The 17,400-nt window shown below is 41.7% G+C and overlaps 1 protein-coding gene across 8 annotated transcripts in view; it reads right to left on the reverse strand.

Annotated features, from left to right (window-relative positions):
• The window catches only part of CEP112 (centrosomal protein 112), a 415,782-nt gene that overhangs the window by 207,098 nt on the left and 191,284 nt on the right, over positions 1-17,400 (reverse strand). For all 8 annotated transcript variants that reach the window (XR_003792074.1, XM_029213161.1, XM_029213162.1 and 5 more), the window contains exon 20: positions 2,791-2,973. Coding sequence is in view for 7 of the 8 variants with exons in the window: in XM_029213161.1 (XP_029068994.1) it covers positions 2,791-2,973 (183 nt within the window). In the remaining variant the exon portion in view is untranslated. The remainder of the gene's footprint in view (positions 1-2,790; positions 2,974-17,400) is intronic.

Below are 17,400 nucleotides of genomic sequence, written 5' to 3' on the forward strand. Positions count from 1 at the left end.
AGGTAGGAAAATTTAATGTGCATTTTAGCAAATGTAAGTATCACAACATAAACTCTCCCATCCTTGAAAATCAAGGAATTATGGAAAAAATATAATGTATGCATAGAATAATTAGCTAAATGCACCAAATGAAAAGAGAGAAACGGTTAACTGTCCTTAGTTGTATTACTGTATCTTATTGTTTCTCTATAAAACAAAAATTACTTGAATAACAACGCACCTGTAACAATTATATAGCATATTCACCAAAAGGGAGCTCCCAGTTGATATGATTCACCTTAAGGTAGGTGACTATATAACAATGGTTTTATTAGCATACAACATATTACATAGTTGAAAGAAGCCAAAAGTAGATTTTTAGTATATTGCTTGCAATCAAGAATCTGACAGAAGAAAAGCAGCGAACAAAGCCACAGCCCCCAGAATAGATATTTCACTGTCCTCTTTTGCTTAAATATTCCACCTAGTCCTTTCTACAAAATGGCCTCCATTGCTAAATGGGAGCAGCCGGGCATGAATTGAATATCAAATGTCTCCCTGGAACTCAAATAAAACATTACACAATCCAGTATTTAAGATACTTGTGTTTGTTCTGCATCAAACCACAAAACAGTGATTTTTTAAAAAGGCTCTTCTATTTTTAAAAAAATATGTCACTTTGTTTTTTCTGAAATCTGTGAATGGAATTCAGAACCTAAAAGGTATTCTGCATTAGACTATTTAGACCACAATCATGAAGAGATATATTTGGAAAATTTAGGACTTACCTGAGGAAACTGTGAATTAATAGCCCCCATAAATAGCCAAAAATAAATACAAGTTGTCAGCATTTTGGTATACAGGATAAGATTTTTTAAAATATAACTTACTGATAAGAGTTTTTTAAAACTATGTTCTCTAAAAACAACTTAGCACAGCTTCTGCAGAAAATCATTTTCATTTTGATCAAGAATGCATTTAGCCTAAGTTTCCAATGCCTACTAGCATTCCCGGGACAGCAATTCCAATTGTTCCAAGAAAGACAGAAAATCTCAGAAATATAATCGTATGCTACAGCATTTGAAGAGGTCAGATTAATACTTCAATTAGAAGAAATTCAATTAATAACTTCATTATACTCTCCCTGTGGCTTAATTATATGTAATAATTCTAAAATTTCCCTTTTGTTATCATTGGATGAACCGCACCCTATATATGGCAGATACGACATATGCAAAGTCACAAAGATTTCCTCTAAATTTGGCCTCTGTTTGTGTCAGCTTTCTACATCACCACGAAAATAGTTAGAAGTTGTATAAATTAATGTATTTAACTGTATCGATTATTCAGTTTTACCATGCAAACAGATCCTACACTGATTCAGAACCCAAATATCTTCTCAAAGAAGACAATGGTAAGGCTTAACATCATCTTCGAAGGAGAATGTAAGTGTGAAAATATTCTTAACAAATTGTATGACTAACAATTAAAAGATCAGAATATATTTTATAAAGGCTCTAATGAGGTCGGTGGCAAAAATATAACACACGTTGATTTCACAGGAACCACCTGACTATTCTGGTACTAGGGCTACCACAATGACTACCTCTTTAATTAACAAACCCCCATAAAACAAATTTAAATAATTTTCCTAGAAATGCATGTGACTGACAAAAAAGCCTGTGCCTCCATCTTTATCCGAAGGTAAAACACAACCCAAGGTCAAATGAAGATGACCAATAGCCCTATTCTTTGCCTTACCGTCTCCCGCCTTCCACTCAAGACATAACATCTATTTAATCAGCAGTACTTTTATGTTTAGATAATTATGAAATTGCTTAAACACATATTATAACAAACAGAAGGTCTATTTCGCTGTTTAAAATCTATGTTATTTGGGGAGGAAGGATAACCAGGAAGAAGCTCATGTGTGGTGTGGATAATACGGCTAGATTTCAATGGGAGAGAGGTATTTAGACCTAGTAGATGGTATGGTTTTATTAGAAAAGAAAATTATCTTTTTACTGTTATCAATTGCTCTTCAATTTTTCTTTAATAAAATTTCACAGCAACCTCCTCAAGAGGATACACTAAAGGCCTTTGATTATATATACCGTAAAGAATGTATTGTACCACAAAGAAACACACCCGGTAAGATTTTTTTCCATCTGAAATTTATAAGGTAATTTTCCATGCTGACAGTGCACATTCCATCCCTAAGTTTGAAGAGTCAAATGCTGCCACAGCTGGGGGTTATTCTGCAAATGGCCTCCAGCAGGGACTGCAGGGGTGAGGCAGGAGGCGTGGCGTGCTCATGGGGGGTAGCCCTTCTCTTTATCAGTTATCATCTCAGTAACCTAATCAAATATAGAGTCCAAAGAAAAAAAGCAACACTAGGAAGGAAAAGCAAATATTAAAACAGCTGCTTGATTACCTACAGAGATTAAAACAAAAAGCAAGGAGTGAGGCTGATACATTTCCTAGGGATTTGCTAAGGCTGAGGGGAGGGGTAAGGGGCAGATACCTTAAAAAAAAAAATCCATCATGAAAGGAACTGAGATAAGATTATAAAAAAGGGGCCAAGTTATAGCGTGCCATGGGATTTTTAATCTGGCTACCTGTGGTTTCTGTAGTTAAAGCTTTATTCATCCCCCAAAAGAGGGGGTGGGGAGAAAACAAAAAAATCACATTTATTTGTCAGTTTTGCAAATGATCAAACAGCGTGCATCAACAAGAATAATAAGAAAACATGAAACGCTGATGACTTTTTAAAAATAGATCCCCGTTGTATCAAATATTATTGATAATTACCTGTGAATCTCGTTTCCTGAACTCTTGGATTTGATTTTCGTGCTCCATATTGGCAGTGTGAAGCTGTTTCTCCAGGTCTCCAATTTCCCGTTCATGGTCTCGGACTAGGCTATCCTTCTCTGCGTTATGCTGCTGTAATAGGTGCGTCTTCTCCTGTTCATGCTCCAGCTTCAGCTCTACTATCTGATTGGACAATGAGGACAGTTCATCAACAGAACATCCTTGTCGTCATGACAACTCATGGCCAGCTTAATTTTTCTCTAATTTGCCCAAGTTGAAAATTTTATTTTTTGCGTCATTATTACCTCACCCTTAAAATACTCTCATTTGGGGGGGGGTGGATTTTATCTAAACCTCCTAATATTCAAGACAGTTGGGCATATTCAGTAAATCCTTCTGCAATCTGTTGACACAAATGCCTGAAACATTGAAAAAAATTATGTCGAATGCTAGGTATTTCCTCCCCAAGAATTTGGGTATTACTGACCAGCAATGGTTATAAATGGTTAATAGTCAGTACGCTTTGCTTTTTGCTGAAATATATACAACGTACAAAGCAGCAATTAAATCGGTCAGTTTTCTTTATGGTTTTCAAATAAAAGATCGAAGCTAAATACGCATCTGGATTATTGTATATACAGTTGTCTTTCTAAAAATAAAATGATAAATTTCAAAGCTCTATTATCTCGTTGTCAGCTACGGTATACCAACATAAACAGATGTTATGTGTTCCAGAGGGGCACCTGCTGTGCTGCAGGCTTGCGCCATGATTTCATAAAAAGCATTCTATTCTCAGGATCCTTTCCCAGTCCACTCCACACTGGAGACTGTGACCTTGGCCAGTCTTAGCCTCTCCCTGCTAGACTGAATGGCAGCCCGAGACCGAGGGCCTGGTTGCCGCAGCTTTGATACTAATCCTCCCAGGCTGTGCACAATGGCACCCTACCTGGCCTGCACACTATAGCCAGCCAGGCTGTCTTTGAAGCAGGTGATGAATAGGGACTGCAGGAAGCCAGCTTCCCCAGTGAACTCCAGGCCACACAGCTGCTAAGAACAGTCACTTGGATTTTTCTTCAGTTTTGGTGGATTTCAAGGGGAAAAACTGCTCTTATCTAGAATACGTTGTGTTATTTTCGGCGTGAGAATCCATCTTCAAAAAAGCTAACAGTAGGAGCCTGCTCCAAATCCATCTTGTTTCATGCAATGAATCACCAGACTACCTTATCTTAAAGCTATAGCATTCATTTCTCCAGGCATGCATGCTGCACCACATTTCAGAAGTTATTTTCTCTGGAGATTTAAAACTCTCATCCTCTAATTGCAAATTAAGAATCAGAACAAAGATTAAAATTGTTTTTAAATGTACGTTTCAAAATGTTTTCTTACTGTGATTTTTCTTTGAGGGTGGGAAAATCAACAATAAACTCCTAACCGCTCATAAACTTACTATACTATTTAGAAGAAAGGAAAGTGTACTAACTCTGGAATATACACACTTATCGGAACAAGATAGTACAGAAAATAACATGGAAAATTTTATTTTGCATCTGAGAACAAAGACGCATTCTAGTGAATTTATGTCTGTTTAAAATTTAGGGATCTTTCTTGCCTATTATTCTACTATAGGCAATATACAGAAAAAATGCATATAAATTTTCTCTTTATATACTATGCCAAGTAGAAAAGTTTTCTATGATTACTTAAAATAAATGTGCATGGTTTTCTCTGTGATTCACACAACTACAATGTTAATCCCAACAAAAAAGAGAATTTAAAATTTTATTGACATTACTGCATCATTTTCAGGCAGCCAAGTATATGAATTACTGAGTTAGGATATTTTTAGAACAGTCTTGGACACATTATTATTTCCACTTAGTGTTATACTATCAAGCATTATAATAATGAAATTATAAATTTTAGTAAAACATTTAAACATGTACCACACTGAAAGGAAACAGAAAGAGGTAAAAAGTTCTACTGAGATCTGATTCTCAAAAGCCTCAAAAACACTGGGAGAATGGTGTGATTTAAAATTGACAGAAAGCAAAATATTTTACAATACTCTAAGGAAAAGTAACCGATTGACCTATAATTAAGGCAGAAGAATTACAGAAGTTTTCCCCCAAGAAAAGACACAAGACCAGGACTGGCTGTGAGATCGTTAGTAACAGCGCTGCCTGGGTCTAGGCTCCAGAACCAACACCCTTCCACAGAAACTCTGAGTTATCTGAGGAGTTCTGACACTTGGACCAGTGACCCTGCTTTCTGTTCATTCATTTTAAAAAGTCAGGAACAAATGAAATAGAGATAATGGCATTTGAAGCCTAAAGATAGATGTTCATAAGTTAAACTATTAAAATAGTTCGCTGTTTTGTCAGGGTCTGTTGCTCAGTGATGCTGGTTAATGAACAAATCTCAAGGTTGCCAGAGCCTTTTCAAATGAAATCGTTCAGCCCTGTCTGCTCGATCCAATGCTGTCTGGCCAACTTCTAGAGGTTACAAGCCCCTTCTAGTCTTTGCCTAGGTTCCCTCACTGTCAGCAATTTCAGGCAGGGGTGTCCTCTCCGGACTAATGGTAGAGTCCAGGAGAAAAACCCTCATGTTCTGGGAACATCTTGATGATGACATTCATAACCATATTCAATGCCATCATCAAGGTGGATCTGTGTTAAAGGTCAACCTAGCCCCTTCCAGGTAGATAAATGTCCTTTACATGTGGGTGCTTCTCAACAGCAAACAGGAAGTAGCGTATCCTCTTTACCTTGAGCTACTAGATAATTTTAGTTGACCACAATAATGTGCAATGGAGCTCGTGGTTACCAGGAGGTGGTACGTCATGGAGAGTGTGGAGGATGGGAAAGCAGACGGCATCTGCAAGGGTGAATGATGAAGTGGTCAGTGGGGTCTCTAAGTCAAGGTGGTCCAGAGCCCATAATCTATGCTCCAGGGGGAAGAGGAGGCCCCATCACCAAGGAATTCTTAAGTAAGGCTAGGTAAAAAGCTCCCTGTAACGCAGAAGGGAAGGCTTTAAGCTCCCTAATCCAAAAGCATGGAGCTGTGGGCCAGGTAACTATGCTTGTAATGCCACTCGACGGGTGAGAAAGCAGACTGGCATGTCTCCCAGGACAAGGGGAGTAATTAGGCCTCACGTGCAAGTGCCTGGGAGCACCTGCCAGCCTTTGTGATGCTGGACTTGATAGCCTGCTGGTTGGGGCCTGCGTGAGAAAATGGCTTTATTGCCTAGAAGCTACTAGGTTGACTCACACGAAATTATCCAACAGGAGATGAATAAGGGCCCTGCCCCACCCACTATGCCATCCCAACACACTCTGACCTTGAGGTTCTGAGATCCCTGAAGGCACAGCCCTCCTCCCAGACCGTATCCTGCCACATACGTCGATGGCCTCCTCCCTCCGCCTGAAGCTCCACGCATGTGTCCTGGGGTAGGAGCACACCCAGGCCCTGAGACAACAAGATGCGGGTGCTAGACAGCCAAGTCCCTGAGGGCCTTGGAATACACACGCTAAGTTCTCCTAACTGTTTTACAGCAGAATTAGTGCTAGCAAATATGGCCTGAACACGCTTTGATAATCTTATTTTTTGAAGTCATTACTTCTCCGTACACAGTATATAGATCAACACATCCCAGTAATACTCCTCAAGGTCAGAAATTCCAAAACCAGAGGAGTAAATTAAAGACGTAATAGAATGCACCCAACACATAAAAAAGGAGGAATTGCAGTACAAAAATATTAACTGAAATAACCTCAAATGTAACCAGATGACAAAATCTATATTCTTCAAGCCCCATCATTCTGGACGGGAGGAAAACATACCTTAAAAATCATAAACAACTAGAGTGATAGGAGAACTTAGTGAGAACATGAGTGCAATGAAAGAAGAACTCAAAGACAAGAAGATAAAACAACAGAATTAACTAAGGATCAAATAACTGCATCACAAAATAAATTCTAAATTAGAAACGAGCTGAATAAACAGGGCTAAAAATGGAACCACTGATATAGACAAAAGACTGGAGATAATCACAGTAAAGGTCCATGAAGGACACAAAGAAAAGATAATATAGAGAGAAAGTGGAAAAAGAAAATCCGTGTGTGGGAAATTCCCTGGTGGTCCAGCAGTTAAGACTCTGTGCTTCCAATGCAGGGGACACGGGTTCGACCCCTCATCGGGGAACTAAGACCCCCTGTGCCGCGCAGTGCAGCCAAAAAAAAAAAAAAGAAAGAAAGAAAATCCGTGTGTACACAGGTACATTATCATAAGACTTCCCTGAAATGAATGAAGAGTTAAATGCCTATATCAAAAAAGCAAACTGTATACCAAGAAAAACTGATTTAGACTGAGTAAAAGAACGGCTCAAGAATACTATAACTAAATTCAAACATGGAAAAACTCAAAGATTATAGAACCTAAACCACTCTTGAAAAAAAAATACTTGAGGACGAAATTTAGGCAACCAAGAGATGACTGACAAAGCTGTGTTAAGAGCAACCTTTGGGCCAAAAGGCAGTGAGTCAATGTGTGCAAGCTTCAGGGAAAGAAAGGAGGAGCAGAGACTTTCATGCCCAGCCAAACTATCCTTCAAAACAAGGGAACAAGTGGTGACTCTCAAGCAGGCAGAAACACAGTGGATACGACAGCTACATGCCTTTCTGGGAAAAATGACTTGATGAAATCTCAGCAGTCAACAGATGAATCAAAATAAAGGACTCAGATATGAAAAAAAGTTCTGGTGGTGTACATATAATCGATTTAAACTTAAAAAGCTAACTATATGACTGTGAGAAGCATGGTTATGGAACAGAATATAAATGTTACAAAAATCAACAATGTATAAATAATACTATAACTGACAGAAGAAAGGTAGGGGTGGGTGGAAGTGGAAGCACGTTACTTTTATCTTTTCATAACAGGGAGTAAAAACTGAACCATAAAATTCAAAAATGCCTCTAATCTCAATGTATTTGTAATCTTTATTTCTTAACTTTCTAAGAAATCATTTCTTGTACGATAAACAATTTTCTAAACTTCAGAAATTCCTTCAGTTTCCCCTGCTTCTTTAACTGATTTCACATAAAATTAAATGTTTTAGTAAAAGTGACAAACATAGCATGGTCCCATTTTTTAAAAACTGCTTTTGTCGCTATACCTATCTGTCCTTCTACTATCTCATAAAAGTGTCTGGGATGATAACCATCTAAGATGAACAACAGTCATTTCTGGAAGATAAGATTTTGCTAGAATTTTTGCGTCCTTCATCGTATGCATTTACCATGTCAAATGGCTACAGCTCCCTTTGGGAGGAATATTAACTTGTCACGTTGCAAGACGCTTTATCAAGAGACATGGTCTCCCTTCAAGCACACGGATTCTGGGTCTGTGAACTGTGAACTTAAATCTGGAAACTTGAACCATGATTTTCCATTGAAGTGGAGAACTGTCTAAAGTTCACTTGCCAGCTCTTGACTTTCTTTCTTGATCATTGTACAAGTATCACTCCCGTTGGTCTCTGTCTTATCCTCAGAACTCCGTGCTTTATTCACTATCGCCACAGACCCCTGCAGGGCAAGACACCTCGGTGGCCACTCCTGCCATGCTGCCCACTGCAGCGGTCACTCCTACCACCCATCTGATGTTCAGGGCCCCACTGGCAGACCCCCAGCAGCCCACTGAAAGTTGGCCACCCGGCTCCAGCGCAGCAGTGCCTACGGTGGGCCCGGCACACGGTGGAAGCCAGACCGGAGCCGCTCAGTGGAATCAGGGGCCCATCTCCATGCCTTCTTCAGCACCTCCTAGGCCCTCCCTGGGTGGAGGGTGTCTGGCCTCAAGTAACAAATTACTCTAATATTCTCATTCTCCTAAGGCTTCGACCTCGTCCTCAGCACTATGCCAAGGCAGTTCTGCCATCTCCACCTCGGATCAACGTGGCTGGAGTAGTAGAGAAGCCCACTACCTAGTAAAATCACGAGCTTCGTTAACATGCTACATACTTAAAAAAAGCGATGAATGTCAGCTCAAACTTGTCAATAATTACATACGTTAGACTAATAACAGTTCAAAAGGCACTTTGATATAAAGTGCTAGCCATTGAAAGTCGAGGATTTTCTGTAGGGCTTGCCAGGTGACACTCCCACATCATCCCACTTCCTACTCAAGGGATCCCTGTGAAAATTTTTGCTTCTTGGTTGTGAAATTCAGTACTACTTTTGTGTCGTTGATAAGACTCATTAAGATCCTCACTAAAAGACAAGTGTATCACACCCTGTGTTTTTCCATTTAATGAGATAGAGGGCTTATCATCAGGCTACGTCTCTGAGCAATTTTCCATTTGCATTTGCAAAACAGCACATTTGAAATGTCAAAATAAGTTACCGAATTCTCTAGAGCTCCAGAAATCTAGGTCCAGTGAGGCAGAGTCTACCGTAAAGATAGCGCCGTTTCACTACACTGATTCTTTACTAAAAGATGTTCAAATCTTTTCTTTTTAAATTGCAGTTATATGATATAAAATGTGCTATTGGACGTTACACTTCATGACCGATAAAGACTCCAAGCCTTTGGAGTCAGAGGAAAAAAACATTTTAGCACGGAAAATACTACAATATGGTCTGACTTCCTGAACATGTTAATAGAAACAGGCACCAAAAGAAACAGTAAAAAGTCAGCAGTGTGTCAAGAACAGAAATAGAATTGTCACCTATGGAGAGCCTTGTGGCTCCAGGATTAGGCATTTGCTACGACGAAATGAGCCATCCACGAAGTCTGTCAATCAGCAATTCAGCTTAGCGCACAAATTCTCTTCATTTGGAAGTTTCATAGGAGTGTGCTAACCACTACGGGAGACACAGCGAGGCTCCGCCGGCCCGTACTGCTTCTTCACTCCTTTTCCTCCAGGGTCAACCTGTACAGCCGGGGACAAACGCCTGCCGGAGCCCCAAGCTTGGGATGCGCTGAGTGGAGGCTGGAGGCTGGAGGCTGGAGGCTGGAGGCTGGAGGGCCCCAGCAAAGATCACGAAGGAGGAAGGCCCAGCAGAGATCAGCCCATCCGTGCTGCCCGGGCAGGAAGCAAGTCCTATTCTCGGCAGTTTTCTTTCCCAGGTAACACTTCAAAATACTTGCCCCCCACCTGTAGGTGGTGAGTGACAGTAACCACCTGCAGCGTTTACAACTTTCTGAACAATTTGCTACTGTTTTCGCTACTGTTTTCTGTGTCTGTACCTGGCGGACCTCAATTAAAACCCAGGAAGGGGCCAGAGAGCCGAATGTTTCAAGATTTTTCTTCGTGGTTTAATGATCGTTTACTCAAGCCAATGAAATTGAGATAACTAAGAATATACCCCCTTAGGCAGAGTTCAACACTTTTGAAAAACGCGTGTCTTAACTGTGTATTTTAATTTTACTTTATTTTACCTTATGTCTGTTTATCTGAAATACATTCAGTTCGTCTTAATCTAGTAGATCCCTGCTGTTGAATATGAAAAATAAAAACCATCAGAGTTTCCCAGTTAGTATAAAATTTAGAAGGACAAACAGACCAATCAGGTTATAAACTCCTCCAACATATGGACGAAGGCTGTATTGTCTTCCTACTGTCCTCACACTGCCTACAATGCAGCATAATTATTCAACATTTTGCGTGGAATGAGTGGCATTCGGGAGCAAAAATCAAAAACTAAAAGGTGAGCTGGCCCTCCGCAGATTCAACCAACCGAGGACCGAAGAAAAAATTCCAGGAGGTTCCAAGAAGCAAAACTTGAATTTGCAGCGTTTCAGCAGCTACTGACATAGTGCTTACACTGCATGAGGTATTATAAGTCATCTAGAGATGATGTAAAGCGTACAGCAGGATGTGCGTAGGTGACACGCAAAGACTACGCCATTTTATCTGAGGGGCTTGAGCATCCGTGGATGTGGGGACCGAGGGACTCCTGCTGTCAGAAGAGAGCGGCTTCATCTACCTTATCACCAAACTGACTTGCCACCTGCACAGTCTCTGCCCTCCTCTGACTTGAACGCCTGGCTGGCCCTGTGGCCCAGGGAATCCTTCCTTCTGTGCGCTGGACCGTCTGCTCTCGCCAAATTAAGCACGCCCCTCTCACAGTGACCCCGTCGCTCTCTGCCTCATGAGCATCATCTTCTCCACTGGATCATGCTCATCAACACGATGTTTTCGCTGCATCCTTCCCCTGACCCTCCATAACCCTCCAGAGGCCACCCCACTTCTCCGCTCCCCTTTCTTTCAAAGTCCCTCCACGGGCTGCTAACACCGTGTTCTCTCCCCGCCCACATCACTTGGGTTTTGTTCCCACGTTCTACTGAAAATGGACTTGTCAAGGTGGTAAAGACCTTCTTGCCAAACCCAGTGGTCAGCTGTCAGTCTCCATCTAACTTCCCGTCTCGGCGACACCTGAACAACAGGTTACTCACGTCCTCCTTCCTGAAACACTGGCTGCGCGCGGCGCACGGGAAGTCACACTTCCTTGGTTTTTCCTTCTACCCACCAGCTGCTCCCTCTCAGGCGTTTTTGCTATTTTTCCTCCATCTCGTCCCCATGTCTAGTTGTCACTGCGTCCCTGGGCTCAGTCCTGGCACTTCCTTTCTTTTCTCTCTTGCGTGTCAGTGTCTGTCACCACCATTCGCCTGGTGGCTCAGTGGGGAAGCTGGAGTCATATCTGAGTCCCCTCTTTTCTTCACACTCCATTTCCCTTTCATCCACAAGTCCTGCCTGCAGAGCAGAGCCCAAGGTTGACCCTCCGCCCTGCACTGCCCCGCCCCGGTCACCTCTCATCAGCCTCTGACTATCAGACTCCAGCCACCTCCCAACCATCCTCCCTGCGTCCTCTGCCACCTCCTGTACAATCGGCGCTCCACAAAGCCGCGAGAGGAAGCTTTCTAAACACAAACCAGAGCTTGCTCAAATGCTCCAGTGGCTTCCCGCCACTCACAGAACAAAATCCAAGCTCCCACCACAGTCGACAGGGCTTGATAGGATCTGCCCCACCCCTGCGCACTCCATTCCAGCCACGTCCCTGCCCATTCCCTGTGCCTGAAATCTCCTTTCCTCATCTCAGGTTCTGTAAGGTTTCCTCCTTCACTTCATTCAGGTTTTAATTCAAATATCACTTCTTTAAAGTCCTTCACTGATGACCTTCTCTAAAATAACGTCTTAGACGAAATGACACCTTCTATAAAATAGCCCTTCACTCACAGACACATTGTCCTGCTTGACCACGGCAGTGACCATGACCTTACGGAACAGTATATCCTAAGGCTGGGGGACCGTTGTCTCCTCCACCATAAGTACAGACTCTCCTGTGTTCACCCACATCCTAAGTGCCCAGAACAGTGTTTAGCACAAAGTAGTTGCTCAGTAAACATGAATTAAGTGATGAACGATTGCAAAGACGTGATTTGACCTTAGATTTTTAAGGTACCTGGAGAGTGGGATCATCGCGTAGCCATATCACTGTCTAGGAAACATTTTTTAAAATGAAGTATCCCTAAAACAAATCATCTATGCTTCATATTACAGTCACTGAAAAAAACTATGTTCATCTTTGCCCTTTTCATTCCCACTCTAGGTAAAGGTGCATTTGTTTGAACCTAGATGTGAAAAGATTCAAGCCGAGAAAAAGAAAAAAAGAAAAAGAAAAAGGAAGAAAAGGCCCTGCCTTAAGTACTTTTCACCAAGTATCACTGCACATTCTATGAACCCAGGCTCCCAAAACTTGGCCTGGACTACAGGCTCTGTAGCTTCATAGTCTGGATCTCTCATTCTGGACCCTAAGACACCAGGAACCTGGCTCTCCCTGCTGCCTGTAAGACCCATCTGTGCCCTGTAGCACGGCTGCACGCCCTGGGTCAGGCAGTTATGGAAAGAAAGAATTTGAAAGACTTAGTGCGTCATTGGATCGGGGATTGAATTTGTCTTGATCACCACCGAGGAGTCCAATGACTGTAGTTGAGGCTCAAAAACGATTACAAACTGAAAAAGGAAAGCCAAGCAAAAAAGACTTTAAAAAGAGTGTGATAAGGTGAGCAAGAAGAATAAGGCAAAGCGAGGAACAGAGGTGAACCAGGTGCAGAAATGAATAAATCATGTGAAAATCCACTTTGAAGAAATTTTAGGGAGACTCACAGATTCGTGGTCATCAACCTCAACCTCATCCGGGACCTCAATACCAAAAAGAAATTTTACCAAGTTGTTCTAGTCTGATCAGTCACGCCATCACCAAAATAATTGCAAACAATCCCCACTTCTGTCGGCTCTCCTGTCCACGTGATTCCTTCAGTGTCAGCAAATGATCTTCCCTCTTGTTTCACAGAGAAAACCCTCAGGAATAAGAACGTCCTCGTTCTCCCGCTGCAGATCGACAGACTTCTGTGCCGTGTCCAGCCTTCCCCTTACAGCTGAGGCCTCGGCCTGTCCTCCCAGGCCAGCCGCCACGCGTGCGCCGGGAGCCAGTACCCTGTCTGTCTCCTCTCTCTTGCTTTCTGCTATGTCCTTTCCCAGTGAAGACTGAATGGTCTAATTTAAAAGAGGTCCATGTCTTCAGGCTATATTACCTAAAAAATCTAGATAACTAAAAACTAAAATACTTACAGAGAAAAAACTGGGAATTGCATGCTATCTGCTTTTTAAATATCTCAACTGCTCTTAAAATTTCCCAGGTGCTTACCTTGTATAATTTCTGACTTGTCTTTGCTAGTAAAATGTTTTGTTTCAAATAATGGCAATGTGTAAGGATTCGGCCCTTCAGTGTTTTTTTATCATCATCAACAATAAGTATTTATTCTTTCTGGAGAATTTGACCACTTGTTTATCTGTTGAGCTACATTTCCCTTTAAAGGCTTTGTAGTGAAAAGAGAAGATATAAAATATAAGATTAAAGAATGATATGATGGGACTGCCAAAAAAAATCTCCCTAGTTCAGGAAATCCTAGCATGCCTGCTTTGTTGTTTGTTTCCCACTTGAATGAGGTTTGTGAAAAGACAATTAGAATTGTCTCTTTGTTCCAATGGGTTATACAGGAAAGAAACAGGAAGCCTTGAGGAAAGCTTGGCCTTTACAGGATATTGGTGTGAGTGTTTATCCCATGTGTTTGATGTTTTTCTCTCCACATCTGCACGCTTTATGCCTGCATTTTGGCTAAAATATTTTAAAATACCACTCTGCTTTTTTCACTGCATTACAGTTCCTGGCACGATGCTTTCTAAACGGGAGTGGCTCACAGATTGCGCTGAATAAGGAAATTGAGGCCCAGAGCGCACCAGTCATTCATTTCCCCTGGATGCGAGTTCCCTCATTATAAAATGTGAGGACTGGACCGGATAAGTGCTTCTAAAACTTTTCCACCAAAGCACCCCTCACAGCAGTGAGAATGAATAAGATCCCCCTGGGGGATCTGAGGGCACAGCCTGAAGCAGCCTCTGCAAACTGGAAGTTTCTTTGAAATGTCCTATTTTATCTTAAAAATTCATGAGAATTTTGCATTTTACAAAACAGGAAAAGTCTATGTTTGTTTTAATATGAATGTTACCTCAATAGTAAAACCACTTTGCTTTCCCACAAAGTCATCAAGTGAACCCAACACTCCAGGAAACAGGCATCAGGCCCCTGCACCCCAGCGCTCACGCGCTGCCCCAGGGGCCGCCTACCCCGGTTTGAGAAGCAAGGGCCTGTTGAACGGCATGTAAATCCCCTTCCAAGGTGAAACGCTATACCCGTAGCATTTAAGATTTGTAGATTCCTAAGCAAAGACAAGACAACAGAAAAGCTGTCACCCTCACACTTGAGTGGCAGGTAGAGAAGGCAGGTATGGACAGGTGTGTAAGTAAGTTAGAGACGCCTACGGCTGTCAAGAGGCACACGGGGCCAGGCGGGAGGCTGGGGGCGAATCAACGAAGGCACAGGTCACAGAACGCGGATCTGGGAGGGACATCCACCCGCAGCGTTCGGGCAGTCACCTCAACACGCTCAGGTGGGCAACTTACTTTGTTACGAGACGAACCACTGCACATCTGAATAATTCTTTAGGAAAGAACCACCTCGAAATAACCCAAAATGTTCCACACGCAGAGGCTCAATTTCTGCCCCCTGGAGCCCCCTGGGGGTCCGTCAGAGTGAGGTTAAGAGCATGGCTCACGTTCACGTCTGCTCTCATCACCTATTAACCGTGCGGCACCTCTGGCCAGTGACTTAACTGGAGGTGCTCAGTTTCTACAACTGGAGATGGAACAATGAACAATGGCACTGCCTCGCAAGATGACTGTGAGGACGGGAGGTGGCTGAAGTCACCTAAAGCAGGTGGAAACGGTACCCGGCTCAGCGTATGACCTCCTGACTGGTGGCTATCACGACTGTTATTACACAAACCAATCATAAAATCTCCTCTGTTCCAGACCTTGGAGTTAAAGATAGATATGCAACCCTCCTCAGTCTCGTCTTCTCTTGGCAAAACACCCTTATTCCTTGATATATTCCCTCTGACCTAGACCCAAACGTTCCCGTGTTCTGGAAACTCTGCTTTGAACATGTTTGAGTTTGTCAGCGCCCTACTTAAAATGTGGCGACCAGAACTGACTGACTCCTCATACGACCTGATGGGAAAACAATAGAAGGAGGCCGTACCTTTTACCCTCCAGGATCCATCGCCCCAGGGGGTTCTTCCTGTCTTGCTTGTCGCGGCCCCCCCAGCCTAGACAACCTAACATCTCCCCCACCGCATACTTTCTGCGGATGATTTTCTGAACCAAAGCATGGAATTTTATATTCAATCCCAATAAACTTAATCTTCTTAATTTCATCTGTTTAAAGCTTCAGAAAACTGATTTTCATATCCCGCATGTTAACTACTCCTCTGAACTCCAAGGAAGCAGGAAACTAACCTCTTATATCATTACCCAGTGTGACACACAGAATCTCACTTAGGGTGTCAATCGTCATTCAGAGATGGCCCTTTGAACTCTCTCTTAACCCCATAAATGAACCAATGGCTAAACCATATTTCCTATTCGGCCTTCAAGAAGGACTTTGCCAGACGGCTCAGTGAAGTCCAAATCTATCACATCTACTCCTCTTTCCTTATCTACCAGCCTGGCCAGTCTGCCCAAAGAAGGGAATAAGCTCAGTTTAATCGGCTTCCCTTTCAGTGAGCTCGCTCGAGCTGGCTCATAGGGACCTGCTCCCACATGCCTATCTTTCCTCATGATAAGCGTTCACAACAAAAACCCCAACAATCTGGAGTGGTCGGGGCAATGCTGTTCCAGTTAATAGAATTTTCTGCTTAAAAAAAAAAAAAGGTTTTAAAAAGTTTGTATATTATCACATCAAAAAATATTCTCCTAAAACCCACTAGCTCATATTCCTGCTTTTATCTTCCCTTTACAAGTTACTGCCTGGGATCTTCACTGTCAGCATGGACTCTAGTGAAGAGGCCCACAGACACAGGAAGGGTAGGAGCAGGCGAAATCTGCACTGACCTCAGAGGTCTCTGTGTGGTTTTTAAAAATTCCTGTTATATACTTGTATAACATTTATATCATTCCTCTCTTTTTCATGAAAATGAAACACAGAAAAATTGATGCAATAGTGTATGGTTTCTATTAATAGTATGAATTCTTTAAAGAATTAATGTTTTCCTTATTAAGTATTTTTGATCAAGACTTAAAAGACAAAAATTTGGGACAGTTTTAAATCTATCACCCAGAGAAAAGCCTACGAAGCTTAACATTCCTTCAAACGAGTTTATATAAATTTACTTTTACACTAAAAAAGCGACTGTCACGTTAAAAAGACACTATCACAATGTGGAAAGTAGAGCATGTGAGAAAAGAATCAAGAACCATGATTCCACCATCTGAAAAATAAATAACATCATTGTTTGAATAATTCTGTCCGATTTTCAAGGTTAAGGATAATTGGCCAGAAGAGGTAAACAAATTTTATGACTCTTGGTAGATACTGCCAAAGTCCTCTGGGCTGCATTAACTTATAACGCCACTAGCAATATGTGAAAGTACCAGTTTTACTAAACTTTGGCCAGCTTTAGATGGTACATCACTATTCTAATGTGCATTTTTCTTAATACCAAGGCTGAAGATGTTTCTACACGGTCATTTACTCAATTTATTTCATATACGTTTCTTTTCCTTTGCCAGGTCATTTCCTGGAGCATTAATGATTTTGTTAAAATTTATGCTAATTACTTTATATGCTAATTATTTTTATTGGTTATACATTTATTAATTTGACAAAGGGAATCACTCTGTCTACGATATTTGTGGCAAATATTATTTCTTTAACTTAAAATAATTTATATTTAGTCAAATGTTCATTTTCCTCAGTGGTTTTACTCGTTACATCCAACTTTAAAAAGTCAGAGCTGTGCCAAAATGATCACAGAATAAATGCACATCAGACCCTGCAGTGACCTGGCCACACTTGGTTATAAACTTGTCACCCACATGGTTATCATCAAAATGAAAACAGAATTTTAAAAACACTCGGAGAACTTTCCAACCCCTTACACACTCACCCTGCCGTACAATAGCTTCTGATGAGCAGAGGTGTCCTAGAAAGAGTT

Source organism: Monodon monoceros, unplaced genomic scaffold (genome assembly GCF_005190385.1).
Source record: "Monodon monoceros isolate NGI ecotype Baffin Bay Population unplaced genomic scaffold, NGI_Narwhal_1 Super_Scaffold_9, whole genome shotgun sequence".
Taxonomy (NCBI): Eukaryota; Metazoa; Chordata; class Mammalia; order Artiodactyla; family Monodontidae; genus Monodon; species Monodon monoceros.